Below are 15,351 nucleotides of genomic sequence, written 5' to 3'. Positions count from 1 at the left end.
CTTTTTGTCCAGGCTGGAGTGCAATGGCGCCATCTTGGCTCACTGAAACCTCCGCCTCCCAGGTTCAAGCAATTCTCCTGCCTCAGCCTGCCGAGTAGCTGGGATTACAGGCACCCCCTGCTGCACCCAGCTAATTTTTGTATTTTTAGTAGAGATGGGGTTTCACCATGTATCCCAGGCTAGTCTCAAACTCCTGACTCCGCCTCCACCTCCCAAAGTGCTGAGATTACAGGCGCGCACCACCGCGTCCAGCTAATTTTTGTATTTTTAGTAAAGACAGAGTTTTGCCATGTTGGCCAGGCTGGTCTCAACCTCCTGGCCTCCAGTGATCCACCCGCCTCAGCCTCCCAAAGTGCTGGGATTTCAGGTGTGAGCCACCGCACCCGGCCCTGACCTCCTCTCTTATCATTGATTCTGAGCTCAGTGGCACCTTCAGAGCGCTCACCACACCCTCCACCCCACCCCGCGAAAGCCAGTTGGGCATCTTCCCCACACCTCCTGACCCTGGGCTTAAGCAAGTGATGCAAAGGGACAGAGAGGAAGGCCAGGAACAGGGTTCGGGGGGAAGGTCAGAGCTGTCTTCTGGTCCTGGCTCCTTGAGACCTGACTCTCTGAAGCTCAGTTTCTTTATGTGTAAATGGCTGAGAGGCGGTGGCCTCAAGGCACTCCCAGTCCTAGGACCTGGTAGATTTGATCCTCGGGACACTTAGAGGTGCCCAGGAGCCCTTGATGTCTTGCAGGAGCCAGAAGGTGGAAGGAGGGTCCCCTCTTTTCCTAAGGTCCTGGTCTGTGAGACAAGCCCTGGGCTGGGTGCAGGCCCACACCCCAGCCTCCTGGGTGGCCTGGCAAGTAGGACATCAGCAGGCCTGGCTCCTTCTGTCCTTTTCGGGCCTGCAGTTCAGCAACTCGCCACGTGAGGGCAGCCCAGGAACAGGAACGCAATGGCAGCCTGGCAGCCCGGCAGAGGGAGCGGCCAGTCCTGCTTTCCCAGAAGCCCTCAATGCTTCCAGTTACCTACAACCAAAAGCTGCTGAAATTCAGCTTGATTTGGAAAATGTGCATACGCCACCCAGCTAGGCCCTTTGGGGCCCCACCTGGCCACACAGTGAGGCCTCAGAGGCTGAGAAGGGCCCCTTCCTCCTTGCTGTCCTCTCCTACCCAGGCCACTGTCTCCATACCACAGCAGGGGCGCCCCCATCCTGGGTTCTGCAGGAGACAGCACCTTCTCTCCTGACACTTCTCTCCCTTCATCTGGCCCTCGTTCTGTCCCCTCCCTGCCAGCCTGTCTGTGCACTGACTGCATCAGGAGTCCAATCTGGCCGGGTTCCGCCAAGCTCAGGGAGGGCCGTACAGGCAGGCTTGTCGGCCTGGGCCTTGCTTCCCTCTGCAAAATGGGGTTTGGTTAAACGGTTACCCAGCACCCCCACCCAACTCTAAACCTCAATGCATCCACTTAGCAGGAATGCGATGGCTGGGGCCATCCTTCTGTCTCTTCTCTGAGAGGCCCTCCCTCCCACAGGCTGCTCCCATTTCTCCTATCTCTGTCCACCCCTTCACCTCTGGCTGCAGCTGGTCACCAACACACACACACACACACACACACACACACACACCCCAGAGGCGTCCCCCTATGCCCCACCCAGCATCTGCCCTGGCTGCATCAGACATCTGGGCCCTTTATCTCAGGACAGAGAGACCTCAGATGGCATTTCGTGCTCCCTCCCCGCCCCCCAAACCCTCCTGCGTCATCTCCCACCACTGACACTCCTGCTGCACCAGGCAGAAGAGTCTGCAATTACAGCCATCAGGCACGCGCGCCACCACCAATTCAGCGCAGCCAGGCGGGCTGTTGCCATGGGAACCATCCCCTGAATGGATGGATGCTGAGCTGTCCTGCGGCGGTTTCCATGGAGAAGGTCCTGATGTTCTCCAGTAATCTCTGCAGTTCTTTGTTCCCGGCAGCAGCCCCAGCTTCATGCTAGCAGCTGTTGATTGCGGTTATTATTTTTTCCCTTTTTCTCACATGGTAACTGTCTATGGCCTTTTGAAGTCACTGCTCTTCCACTTCCCAGGATCCTGGGGGATGGTGCCCTGAGCTGGCCTTCTGGTGCTTCCAGACATCCCAAAGTCAGGCTCCACCTGTCCGCTGGCACTCTTCCCAGCCAGGCACCCACTCCCCCCAATGCCCTGCCTCTTCCACGGAGCTGCAAATATCCCTGGGCATCAGAACAAGCAATGCTGCGACCAGAAGGGCCCCTAGCGAGGAGATGCCACCCAGAGAGGCTGGGCCACTTGCCTGAGGACACACAGCTACTGAGGTGCAGGAGCAGGCCTCCTGCTTTTGGCTCTCGGTCGTGAGCTCTCTCCGCTGCCCTAGTAGTAACGTGACCTCCCAGGCCAGAGCAAGGCTCATGCGAGAGCAGGGGTGGAATATGCCTTCCAGCCTGGGAGAGCCCCTTCCGTGGAGAAGTCTCTTTTCCTGGCTGGGCAATGGGAGGGGCCACTTCCTCCTCATCCCTGGAAACACTCACTCCTGCTGCAGATGCCCTGGGCCAGGCCTGGGTTCCAGGAACATTGTGGGGCGCCTAGGGCAGGCTCCTTGTAGAGGCTGGGGCTCCCTCCAGGGCAGGGGTGGGCCAGGGCCCAGAAGATGCCGAGCAAGAATGAGTGACTGACCAGGAGGGAGCATCTGGCTGGCACGGGGTTGTGGGGTGGGGATCGCTTCTCTGGCCTGGAGCGGTGGGGAGGGTGGGCTCACAGCAACTCCTCACCCCCACCTCCCAGTCTCCAGCGTGCCTGGCGGCCTTCTCCAGCCTGGACACTAGGTGGTGCTCTCTGCCCTGACCTACGCAGCTCTCCGCCCCCCTGCAGGGAAAGGTGTTTACTGGTTTGGGGGTGGGGTGGATGGCGCCTCTGGGGTGGGTCCACCCAAGGTTAGCCAGGAGAGCCCGGGAGGCCGGCACCCCCACCTTCCTCATCCCCCGGGAGAGCCTCCCTCTACTGAGTGACCAGCCCCTCTCCTCCGCTAAGCCGTAAGTAGGGGGCCTACAAATTGCCGTCCACCTCGCACCTCCCTCTATCATCACTAAGCAGGACAATGGCCGTGAAGCAGGATTGCCCAAGGCCCCGGACATGAGGCCACTCTCCTCCTCTGCTTTCTGCAGCAGCCCCAGGCTGGTCCAAGTTGGGGGTCAGGGAGTACCCTAGCCCTACTGATGCTCTCCTGCCCCTGGGCACCCTGGGAGGTTCCTGGAGGTGGGGTCCTACCCCCTGGAGCTGAGGAAGGTCATGCGAGGCTGCTCCCAGCCAAGCTGCAGGATCACGGCTTGCCTGTGGGACCCCGCGCTAGCTGTGTAGGCAGCGGCACAGACTCAAGGACCTTTGATAGCACAGGGTTGGGGGAGGGGCAGATGCTCAGCCCCGTTCCACTCCCAGCGCCCAGCTCTGAGCCCCAAACTCAGCTCACAGGGCAGTCTCTGAGCATCTCCTGCACTTAGCTCTTCTGTTTCTTAATCAGGCTCTTCACCCCACCCTGCTCCAGGCCCCCTCACCTTGCCATGCCCATAGCCTGGGGATCCTGGGTCTCTCCTCAACTCCCCACAAGAACTTCTGCTGCCCAGGCTGACACTGAGATGCTCAGGCCTGTTTTCAAAACTTGGAGTTCCCTCAATCTGTCCACAAGCAAATGACATAGCAAGTCCCCTCCCTGCCGTCGGCTTCCTTCCAGGCCAGTTCTCAGGGGCATCGTGGGCTGAAAGGGTTTGCAAAACTCTGTGCTCCCTCCTGCCTGGATCTGCGAGTTATAGGAGAGAGAGAAGGTCAGGGGTTGGAGCTGCCGGTCCTGGAGCTTCCTGAGGGCTGGGGAAGGAGCACCTCGGGGCCCTTCTCTTGCTGTAGTCCTGGAGCTGTGGTTCTCAGAAGTCGGGGCTCACTGGAATCCCTGGAGTGACAGCCTGGGAATCTGCATGGGGGGGAAGGATGCAGACCCCCATCTGAGCAGTGCAGCCTCAGGGGGGCTTCCCCATGCTGCCTCCCTCAGTGGCTCATACTCCAACTCTGTTCCCCTCTCTGTTCCCTGCAGGGAGGAGTGAAGGTCCTCATCACAGGCCCGTGGCAAGAAGCCAGCAATAACTACAGTTGCCTGTTTGACCAGATCTCAGTGCCTGCATCCCTGATTCAGCCCGGGGTGCTGCGCTGCTACTGCCCAGGTAAGAAGGTTACCCCCTGCCCCAGTCCCCCAAGGAAGGTGTGGGGGCCTGAGGAGCACTGGACTCGGAGTCAGCCTTGGGGTGACCTTGAGCAGGTCGTGTCCTTACTCCAGGCCTCTGTTTCCTCGGCTGTGAAGAAGCGGATCCCAGATAGTCTATTAGAACATCATCTCCTTTGGCTCAGGGACCCAATATCGGACAGGGACCTAGGCATGCTTGACTGGGATTTTGAGGAGAACGTGATGAGAGCACGATTTAGGGTGGGAATAAGCCAGGCCCAGGCAATGTATCCAGGGCTGACCACAGTGGGAAGCTGCCACCACCCTCAGCCCAAAGGGTGACTACAGCTGGTGACAGCCGGGGCCAGAGACCACCTCTGCAGCAAGGTGGCCCCTCTGCACCTGCCCATGCCTCCCATGGCCCAAGCCAACCAGAAGCCAGGAGAACCCGGGCAATGCAGCCCACACACAGGCTGTGTCCTCCTGGGGCCCAGGGCAGAGGGCAGAAGGCTGGAGAAAGCCCAGTAGGGGTGGAGGGAGATGGGGTGGTGATGGGGGATCAGTCTAACAATTATCAGCACAAACGCCTTTGAGAATGTGACACAGCCATCTACCCTATGCCCAGAAAAGGTACACGCACATAATTTGCTTCCAATTTTAGGGGCTCAAAGATCCCCCAAGAAACCCAGTCAGGAGGCCCTCTGTGCTGTCCCTGTGGCTCTGAAGCCCTTCCCCAGGCTTCCAGCATTATCTGCTTAGCATGGTGTCCCTGTCTGGCCAACTTGTCTTTGACCTCTGGCCATCACTGCTTCCCCACTCGCCTGTGCCATGGGGTCACGGGCTACCTTCTTGGTCACCATAGTATGCCCGGGGCTGGCAGAGTGCCAGACATGTCATAGAGGGGGATGGAGACTGTGAAGGAATGAATGAGTCTCCAGGCATCTGAAGCCTGTTTCTAGAGCTTATGTCTTCTGCTCCTGGACTAGTGCTGGCAGGGCCCCCTTGGCTGCCCCATCTCATCACCACCAGCCCTCAGGATGGCCTGTCCAGTGAGCCCTGACCGTAAACAGGAGAGGGGGTAAGGATGCAGGTGTGCGGAAGGTCAGGGAGACCCACTCCTGTCCCCTAATGCCAGGGAGCCTAGAAAGGAGAGAAGATGCTCAGTATAGAAGACTGGGGGTGAGGAGAAAGGTATGGGGTGAGGAGGAGAGGTATGGGGTAGGGAGTCCCCACAGCAAGCACAGAGGTGGCTGGTGCTAGGCAGGCCCCAGGGTGCCTCTAGGTTCCACCCAGCATGGTCCAGCCTGAGCCTTGGCTGCCCCAGCTGTCCACCACCACCACCCCGCCCTTGAATCATTCCCCCAGCCTGGGGCAGCTGAACCCCACCAGGCATTTCTCCTTTTCTCCTTCTCTCTCAGGCTCTTCTTTTTGTTGTTGTTTTTTTTGTTTGGAGACGGAGTCTTGCTCTTTTGCCAGGCTGGAGTGCAGTGATGCAATCTCGGCTCACTGCAACCTCCATTTCCCGGGTTCAAGCGATTCTCCTGCCTCAGCCTCCCCGGTAGCTGGGACTACAGGCTTGTGCCACCATACCTGGCTAATTTTTGTACTTTTAGTAGAGATGGAGTTTCACCATGTCGGCCAGGCTGGTCTCGAACTCCTGACCCAACTGATCCGCCCACCTTGGCCTCCCAAAGTGCTGGGATTACAGGGGTGAGCCACCGCGCCCCACCTCTCTCAGGCTCTTCTACCAGAGCGGAAAACCCTGCTCCTCGGCTGGCTGTACGCTCAGCCTCTGCCTGAACCCAGCACCATCTTCTCCACAAACTTCCTGGGAGCCAGCGCTGCGGCCCAAGATGCCCACCCCACCCCCTGCTGGCCCAGCCCTCCCCTCCCAGCACCCCCCCCCCGCCTGGCTCCAGAAGGCCCACCCAGCAGCCCTGCTCAGCCTGGAGCACAGCCAGCTGGGGTGGCAGCCAAGCCGGGTCTGCCTATCACAGTGCAGGGCTGTGTGCAGCTGATGAGGTCCCCGGCCCAGCGGGGGTGGCGGGGAGGGCACTGTGGCATTAAACAGTGCACTCATCACCTGCTGCCAGAATGGGACTTGCCTGGCCTATAAATAGATGCCACTTCCTGTACCTGGTTCTCGCCTGGCTAAGGACCAGGACAGGGCTGCTCAGGTCTGCTCTCAGTTACCTGACCCCTCCACAGAAAAAGAGGGGCTGGCCTTTGTGTGTCCCCGGGGCTGGAGTCCGCCACACTTGGGTCCATCCCGGATCAGCCAGAAACCATCCGTGTGGCTCGAACTCAGTGCCTGACCTCTCTGGGCCTCAGTTTCTACAGCTCTGAGAACTGCCTGCCAGTGGGGCGAGAGCAGTGAGTGACAGGAGGTGTGTGAAGCACCTGGCCCAGGTGCTTCATTCCTGAAGAGTTCCCATTAATGAGGCCTTCGCTCTTCCTTTCCCAAGGAGGAGTTCGGAGAGGGTACCAGGGCAATTTGGGTCTCCACAGGCAATTCTGCTGGTCCTGGGGCGTTTCCGGGTCCCCAGAGATGGCAGGTAGAGTCTCTGCCTAGGCTACTCACCCTCCTAGTCATTCAGGCTCATTCTGTTAGCCACAATGTGTCTTGGACCGAGGGAACAGGAGTCACAAGGCTCAAGGCACACTGAGAGCTGGGACCCCTCCACAGGCGCCAGCATTGTGTCTTCAGCTAACTCCACAAAGGGAGTCTCCTTTGGAAATCTCTGCTTTGAGGCCCAAATTGAAACATGGTGCTCTGTAAAACAGCACTGGATGTATCCATTCCTTTCTTCATCTGCCGGACAACTTTTGAGTAGCCCCTGCTTGTTGTGCGCAGAGTATGGGCTTGGAATGGAGCAAAGAATAAGACCCAGCTTCTCACCAGGGCCCTGATTGCAAGGGGCTCTCGGTCCAGGGAGGAGTGCAGCATGCAAATGAATCACTGCCCCGGGAGATGACGCTGGCTGCTTGGGGACCTCATCTCTGGGTCTCCCCAGAGGAATCTGAGGCTGAGCTTGAAGGATGAACACTTGGAAGTCAGAATCAAACTGGCCTCACCAAAAAGAGAGGCTCAGAGGCCTGTGAGCACAAGCCAGGAACGACACGGGAGGAGGGGGCACTAGCAACACAGACGGCCAATGCCTGCCCGTCTCCGGGGTCCCAGCCCAACACACCCACCCAAGCAAAACACATGAGGTGATTCTGCCCTGACCAAGAGCAGGGTCCTGCCCTGGCAGCTCCCACACTGTCACAGGCAGCAGGAGACACTCAGGCACAGAATGTGTCTTCTACAAGACTCAGGTGCTTCAGGGGCAGGAGGGAGCCCACCAAGTTAGGGCAGTGAGCTGAGGGCAGTGAGCACTGAGTGAGAGGAGGTGCTGGCGGAAAGAGGCAACTCAGGCTCGGGAGAAGATAGGGGAATCCACCAAGAAGACTCTGCTGGCCAGAGAGCCCTAAAGAAGACAAAAGATGAAATGCAAAATGAGGGCCAGGCACAGTGGCTCACACCTGTAATCCTGGCATGCTGGGAGGCCGAGGCCGAGGGCAGATCACATGAAGTCAGGAGTTCGAGACCAGCCTGAGCAACATGGTGAAAACCTGTCTCTACTAAAAATACAAAAATTAGCTGGGCATAGTGGCAGGCACCTGTAAGCTAGTAGGGAGGCTGAGGCAGGAGAACACCTGAACCTGGGAGGTGGAGGTTGCAATAAGCCAAGATCACGCTGCTGCACTCTAGCCTGGGAGACAGAGTAAGACTCTGTCTCAAAAAAAACAAAAAGCAAACAAACAAAAACAACAAATGAGGTGAAGAATTGGGTTTCAAAACAATTCATTCAACAAATAGTTACTGAGCCGCCATAACATCCTGGGCACTGACCTTGGCACTAGGCATGAAGATTAAGATGGAGCTAGTCCCAGCTCTCATGAGCTAATGTTCTACTGCAGGGAGACAGAAAACAAACAAGGAGAAAAAGAAATAACCAAGGTAACTGGTGAAAACTGTATTCCAACAGTAGAATATGGTAATAACGTCACCTGGGAAGAAGGAGATTCCTTCTGGAACATGGATGAGCAGAGGCCTCTCGCAGGCTGGGACCTGGATGATGGGATGGAGCCAGTCATGGGAAGTGGGAGAAGCATCCTGGCCAGGCAGAGGGTAGGGGAAGTGCAAAGGCCCTGGGACAGAAAGAGGTTTGGCAACATGGAGAATCTAAAGCTCGAGAAAGGCGCTGGCTGCAGGATAGTGAGTGGGGTACAGGGAGCTGAACACAGTGAGACTGGAGATGATAGCAGGAACCAAAACAAATCGTGTCCATCTTTCTGCATCATAGGAAGGAGTTTGGTTTGATTTTACTTGCAATAGGAAGCTGTTAGCTTTAAGCAGGGGGTGGCTTGATCTAAATGGTGTCTTTAAAGATGATTCTGGGTGTGTGGGAAAGATGATTCTGGGTTGTAGGAAGAACAGACTCAGGGAGACCATAGGAAGAAGGCAGAGGGCTGATCTTTCCAAATGTAAGGAGAAGGGCTCCCTTGGGCACCACACTCCCCCTGGTTTCCTCTAGCAGTGCTGGGCTGTGGCCCCCAGTGCTGGATTGTGGCCTCCCGACACCCTCCCAGCAGGAGCAGGTCTCAGGTGCTCTGATGCTGCCTTCAGCAGGACGCTAGTGGAGGAGTCTAGGCAATAAATGATGGTGGCGTGGACTACAGCATCTGCAGTGGAGATGGAGAGCAATGGATCTTGCCATTGCTGATGGCGCTTGCTGATGGACTGCATGAGTGGGGAAGGGAAGAGTGAGTCCAGGAAGCCTCCTGGGTGATGGACCTGCAGGAGCAGGGCTGCTGGGCTGGGACCCCAGAGACCACAGTAGGTCCCCTCTGCTCCGTCTCTCTGGGAAGGAAGAAATGCCTTGGAGTCTGCCACCATTCCGGCGTTGCTGCAGGTTGTGCACCTGCCAGAAGATGGTGGAAGAGCAGCAGCAGTTGAAGAGGCCACCCCCCCAGGCTGGGACACATTGTCCCAGAAAAGCCGTGAGCTCCCCAAGGCTGGCCAAGGAGGCTGCTAAGAGGAGCAGCCCTGAGCGGGCTCCGATGGGTGTGGGTGCTGGCCACCTGTCTTCCTGCTGGCAAGCCAGGCCAATCTCCAGGGCAGGCATGCGACCAGAAGCTTGGAGACCCGCCCAGGGATGCCAGCAGAGCCATAGCAGGTTCTGGACTTGGCCGGGGCTCCATGCCCAGGCACCTCGGAGGTCCTATGTGACCTCCACTGTGGAGTCCTTTGGTTCAGGCTGTGCCCTGGAGCTGAGGTTCCCAGACAGGGTGGAAAACACAGAGGAAAAACCCATGGGTCCCCTTGGACAGTGACTCCCGAAGGCCTTCCCTGGGGACAATGGCAAGATGGTTGCTGCCTTAGCACATCCACCCAGGATGGACAGCGGCCACCCATCAATAAGCTGGTTTTCCCATCGGGACTGGGATCTGCATCAGAGTCCTTAGAGGAAAGCTGGAGCTCTGCTTGTCCTAGGGAGTGGCTGACTTGGATGGCTTCCTTGAGTCTATAAGCTCCTGAAAACCAAGAGCCCAAACAGTAACGTGATCCCCGTGCGTGTCCTCCCTGGAAATCTGTACTGGGGAGGCCCTGGGTATCAGTATCTGGTATTCCAGAAAAGCAGAGGGCACAGAACCGAGACATTTGCCAGGGACGAGGCCTGGCAGGGCAGTGTGCACACCCACCATTGCCCACGGGCCACCTCTGTGGGCCACAGGCCAGCCCCCAAGATGCCAACATGAGCTGTGGAGAGGCAACCTCAACCCCAGAGCTGAAGCTGATCTCCGCCGCGGGCTGGCTTCCTCTTACTCTCAGTGAGAACATACCTCGTTTATTCCACAAATACAGTTATTTGTTAAGCCCTGTGTTGGGGCCACAGCAGTTAACGAGACCCACCAGGGCCCTGCCTTCCAGGGCTTACTGTCGGACATTGGAGGGAGGTACAACGTTCACGCCAGCATCCCCAGCTCAGCACCCACTGGGGCTGAGCTGGGGCCAGGGCAACAGAGGCACAGCTGAAGCTCCTTCATCAGGGAAGCAGAAGAACTTCTAAAAATACAGGGGCTGGCTTGTTCATTGAGTCAGGACAAGCTTGTAGGAATAGGTGAAACAAAATAAGCACAAATCAGTCCGAAGCAGATGCTGTACCTGAGCCCCATCCAGGAAGAATGGGACAAGGGGGGACGTCAGCCAGCCATGAGGCAGGGTTGGGGGCCATTCACTCATTCACTCGTTCAGCCAGTCTGTACTGAGCACCCAGCCCCTGCCCTCACTCGGAGGACAAAGCAAAGGGGCAGTTACAATACCTAGGAGTGATCACAGGACAGCTGGCTGAGTCTGGGTGAACCGAGAAGGTTCCTAGAAGCAGCATTGTGTTTGGGCCTCGAATGAGCAGGCATAGGCTGTCAGTAAGGAGAGCTGGACATTAACCAATGAAGGGTAGTGGGGAGGGGACATTCCAGGCCCTGTGTGGTTCACCAGGCTGTAGGTACCCACCCATCCCTTGACTTGGTCTTTTTCTCTCGCTTTCAGCCCATGACACTGGTCTTGTGACCCTACAAGTTGCCTTCAACAACCAGATCATCTCCAACTCGGTGGTGTTTGAGTACAAAGCCCGGGCTCTGCCCACGCTCCCTTCCTCCCAGCACGACTGGCTGTCCTTGGACGGTAAGAACAGTGCTTGGGTCGTCTTGCCAGGCACCAAGGGAGAGGGATGCTTGGGGACTCCATGCACAAGGTGTGAAAGAAGAGTAAGCACCCAGAAAGGGGCAGGAAGCAGTGCCAATGTGAGCGAAGGAAGGTCAGCTGGGTTTCCACCGCCAGGCTGAGTGCCTAAGCTGTCAGCCATTTGTGTCTGGACACTGGCTGGCCCCACCCTCAATCTCAGTCTCTCCTTAGGACAGACTGAAAAGTATGTGAGTGCGGGTCTGTGGCTGGCACGCCTGCTGGGCTGTCTGAGTGGCCAAGCAAGCCCAGGGGAGCTAAGAGGTTCCTCTGGTGAAGGACCCCAGGCAGCAAGGTCCAAGCACCAGCTGTGCCCCACCAGGGCTGTTTCCATGGGCTCCTGGAAGCAAAAAGGTTCCCAGAGGCCATCGCCAAGCCCCAAGCCTCTCAAGGAAGAGGATGGGGAGGCAGCTCAGGCCTGGGCTTCTTTCGGATTTGGGAGCTTGCTTCTGTCTTTTGGGGCTAACCAGCCAAACCTTCTCCTGGAAGCCCTCAAATACCCTCAACTCCAGCTTCTTGGCTGATTTTAATTCCACCTCTGCCCTGTATGGCCTCTGTGGCAAGCCCAGGATCGTGACTGTGGCAGAGGGTAGAGTGTCAGGGACCCCAGTGGGCTTCAAGGGAGCAGGCAGGACCTGGTGGTCAAGGACAGGCAGGGACTCCAAGAGCTGCCAGCCTTGTCCATGGGGGTCAGTGAGTGTTGGTGGTTCCCCTTGGGGTACCAGGGGCTCTGCAGACAAGAGCTGCCAAAGGCAGGCTGGGAATGCCAGGGTCAGAGGCTGCCCTTTCCCACCTAGGCACACATCAGGAGGCCCAGAGCTGGCCAAGGCCTGGGGGACTGAGCCCGGTGCACTGGGGATGCAGTAGGAGGGATGCCTGTCCATAACCTCAGTATCAGGGCAGCCTGGATAGATGACAGTCCATGGGGTACCTTGCTAGAGACCTGGCCAGCCCAGGACATTGAGGTCTGGGCTAAGCTGAGCCTGGGCCCCCTGCAGGGGTGGGTTCTTTATGCAACACCCCCCCATACACACACCCCCACACACCCACAGCTGGCCTTTTGGGTCTCACCTCTTAGACTACCCCTTGCTGTTGGCTGCTGGAAGATTTCTGGGCTTGGGTACATAGTTCATTTCCTGAACCAGCCAGCATGTAAACCTCAGCCTTATCCCAGCCCCTGCCCCAGCCGAGACAGGGTGCCAACAGCTGCCTTGGCTGGGGAACCCTCAGGAGACATTCCCCAGGACAGCTTTTGAGTCTGCAGGCTCTGCACCCTAGCATGGGCTGCCCTGGGGCACCAAGCTGCCCTTGGCATCTTCCCTAGCCGAGGCTGGAGCCAGGTAGAGCTCTGATGATGACCCGCAGATGTAACCAAGAAGAGCAGGGTGACCAGGGGCTCCTGTTTAGGAAATCCGGTTTCAGTTTTGCAGAACAAATGGGGAATGAAGTCGGGAACTCTGCAGAACCCTGGCTCTCCCTGAATGACCTGGCTGGCCTCACTAGAATGAACCCAAGGATGCTGGGACCAGTGTAGGACCCCGCCTGGCAGATGGAGCCTTTTCAGAGAGCAAAGTCACAGTCAGGCAGTGCCCCAGAGCTCAGGACACATCTGCAGGCCCCCTGGAAGCACAGAGAGCCAGCCGTACCCCGGAGGCTAGGGCATGGGAGGATGCCGCCATAGAGACCGTGGGGAGGGGAGCCACCCAACTACTTCATGACAGACCAGGACCTCGGCCACCCCAGGCCCCTCGGGATTGGCCTGGCGCCAAGCTGGGCACCTGCTCCCTAGCTGCCCCCTCTCCCCAGAACTTTGAGCTCTGAACTCTGTGGGCCTCCAAGTTGAAATAAGCACCCCTACCCCTGCAGGATACACAGGAGGGCGACAGGAATTGGGGTGACGATGGCATCAAGGCCTGGGCGTCCAGCAGCATCGGCTCTGTTACCACCAGCCAGGGCACAGCTAGGGGAACAGTAGCTCCGCAGCTTGGACACCCAGCTCAGAGCGCCCTGCTGAACCAGAGGGGCCAGCCTGGGGTCCACCGCGGCTCAGGGGCCCTGCAGAGAGCAGAGCAGGACCCTGAAGGACGCTTTCCTTTGGTCTGGGCCAGTTGTCCTTTCAAGGAGTGGGAGTGGAAGGGAGGTGGGGACAGAGGAACTGCCAGACCCCACCTGGCTAGGGAGAAGCGGGGCTTCCCTAGCTATTCTTTTTCCGCCGAAATGGATACAAGGCACTCACCCACCCAAGGGCCCAGGCTTCCCAGCCTTTCACCAGCTTGATAAATACTAAGGGGAGGGGGGAGGGGAAGCAGTGCCGCAGCCGCAGCGCAAAGGGGGCCGCTGGAACAGCTACCCGGGAGCGCGGGGGTCCCGGGCCTCTGGCCAGCCACAGGGCCTGGCCGTGAACTTTGCGTCCAGGCCGATGCTGCAGTGGCCGGGCGGTGGTGAGCCTTGCGTCCCCGCCTGTCCCTCCCGTCCCCTCCCCTCGGTCTCCGCAGTTTCTCGGCTCAGCCCCTCCCGCCCCCGCGGGCGCTGGGCCAATTCTCCCTCCGCGCCGGCCGGGCGGTGGAGACTGGTGCGCCGCGGCAAGGGGAGGAGGGCTGGGGAAGGGGTGGGCGCCAGGGGACTGCAGCGCGGAGCAAACTGGGGCACGGCTGCCGGCGGCGCGCGTGCACACACTCTCGCCCACGCGCGCGCCCGCCCGCCCGCCGACGCGCAGCCGCAATGCGGGGCCCTTCGCGGAACTGCTGGCGGCGCCGCGCCCCGCGGGGTCCAGGGCGCCCGCAGGGACTGCGAGGACTAGGAAGGCCTGAGCCCGGCCATCCGCCTCCGGTGCGCCGCAGCGTGCGGCGGGGACCGCGGGCCTTCGGTCCCGGGCGGCGAGCCCTGGCTCCCTCCTTCCGCGGCCTCCACTGCATGTGGGGAGCGCCCTTTGTCCCCTCCGCCATGGCCGGGGGGAATTGTTTGGGGAAGAGACTGTCGGCCCTCATTTGATCTAAAACATGGATTTGTTTGCTTGGCTAAAGGCCGGGTGGGGGGCGTGGGTCCGGGCCGCAGCGAACTCGCGCGCGCACGCAGCAGCAGCAGCAGCTGCGGAGAAGTGTTTGTCCCTGCGGTGCAGCCTTTGTCCCCTTGGAGTAGCTTTTGTTTGCGCAGCCCCGCCCTGCGGAGAGTGATCGTCCCCACCTTGAGGCCGCGGGGCAGGGACCCGACGTCCCCAAAATCTCAGCTGGGGCGCAGCCATCCTGAGAGAGACCGGGCGTGGAGGTGGCGGAAGATGGGAGGAGGAATCGCAGCCTTCTGGATCCCGGAGCTGCAGCGCCTCCCCCAGACCTAGGGGGTCTTCCCCTCCCTTTCCCTGCGCCCCACTGTGAGCTCCAGGGTCAAAGGCCCTGTCTGCCAGACCCCCATCACTTAGCCCAGGGCTGGCACGTGGTGGGCTACAGTACATATTTGTGATATGAATGCAGGCAGGCGTGAATGAGTGAGTGCAGGAGGGACTGTCAAAAAGCTGAATCTAACTAGTGGTAAGGAAGGCTTCACAGAGGAAGCGACCCCCCTGGTGAGACCTGACGCCTGACCAGGGTTAGCCCGGGAACAAGGGGCATCAAGGGTGGCAGGAGAGGGAAAGGGCGGCTGTCTTTAGGCCAGGGTCTTTAGGAACTACCGTTTTCACCATTTCTCCTCCACCCACAAAGGTCCGGATTCAGAACAAATTTCCTCTGGCCTGACCTAACCCCAGGCCATTTGCACAGGACCCCAGGGAGGTCTGAGCAGGCCAGCTCTTCATACAGAGATGCAAGGGGGACCTCTTCCAGGCTAAAGACAGGCAGGCAATGGGGTTTACCCTGGAGACCCACTGGGGAGGATCTCTGGGAAATGTCACTTATGCCTGTGATAGGTCCTGTGGATACAACAGCCAGGGCCGAGCTGAACTTCAAGAGGATGCTATCTGTGTGGACTTGCCTCGCCTGTGCCTGTGTTTGCAAAGAGAATAAACCCAGGCAGTTCAACACTGCAGCCTTGGAGCTGAGGGGGTGGGGCGGGCCCTCTTCTGGCCAAGGACACGGGAACACCTTGAAGTGACCTGAGTCCCTAGAAGAGAAGGTGAGCGGAACTTTTGTGTGCCTGACTGTTTCTTGTCTTATAGCATCTGATTCTCCCCAAGGCCAAGTTGAGAAGATTTAGGGTCCCCTGTCCCCACCCCCACCTGCTGGCCCTTCTTGGAAGCCGCTTAGACTTAGACTCTATTTTCAATGCTTCTCAGGCAACTGAGCCTCCTGCCTGGATGAGAGGATTGGAGTAAGACCTGTGTGCAGCTCCCCTGGGCTGGGCTGCTCTCCTGGGCTTCCTCTGGTCT

General features: G+C 58.7%; 1 protein-coding gene across 31 annotated transcripts in view; it reads left to right on the top strand.

The window, feature by feature from the left end:
• The window catches only part of CAMTA1 (calmodulin binding transcription activator 1), a 978,479-nt gene that overhangs the window by 873,528 nt on the left and 89,600 nt on the right, over positions 1 to 15,351 (top strand). For 24 of the 31 annotated variants that reach the window (XM_045387768.3, XM_045387747.3, XM_065530243.2 and 21 more), the window contains 2 exons: positions 4,082 to 4,208; positions 10,803 to 10,937. In XM_045387768.3, the coding sequence (XP_045243703.1) occupies positions 4,082 to 4,208; positions 10,803 to 10,937 (262 nt within the window). Of the gene's footprint in view, positions 1 to 2,909; positions 3,033 to 4,081; positions 4,209 to 10,802; positions 10,938 to 15,351 lie in introns of those variants that run through there. The other 7 variants (XM_065530275.1, XM_065530272.1, XM_065530261.1 and 4 more) reach the window with 1 other exon arrangement.

This window comes from Macaca fascicularis, chromosome 1 (assembly GCF_037993035.2).
Source record: "Macaca fascicularis isolate 582-1 chromosome 1, T2T-MFA8v1.1".
Lineage (NCBI taxonomy): Eukaryota > Metazoa > Chordata > Mammalia > Primates > Cercopithecidae > Macaca > Macaca fascicularis.
Note: the sequence above shows the minus strand (reverse complement) of the source record. Positions and strands in the feature narration are given on the sequence as shown.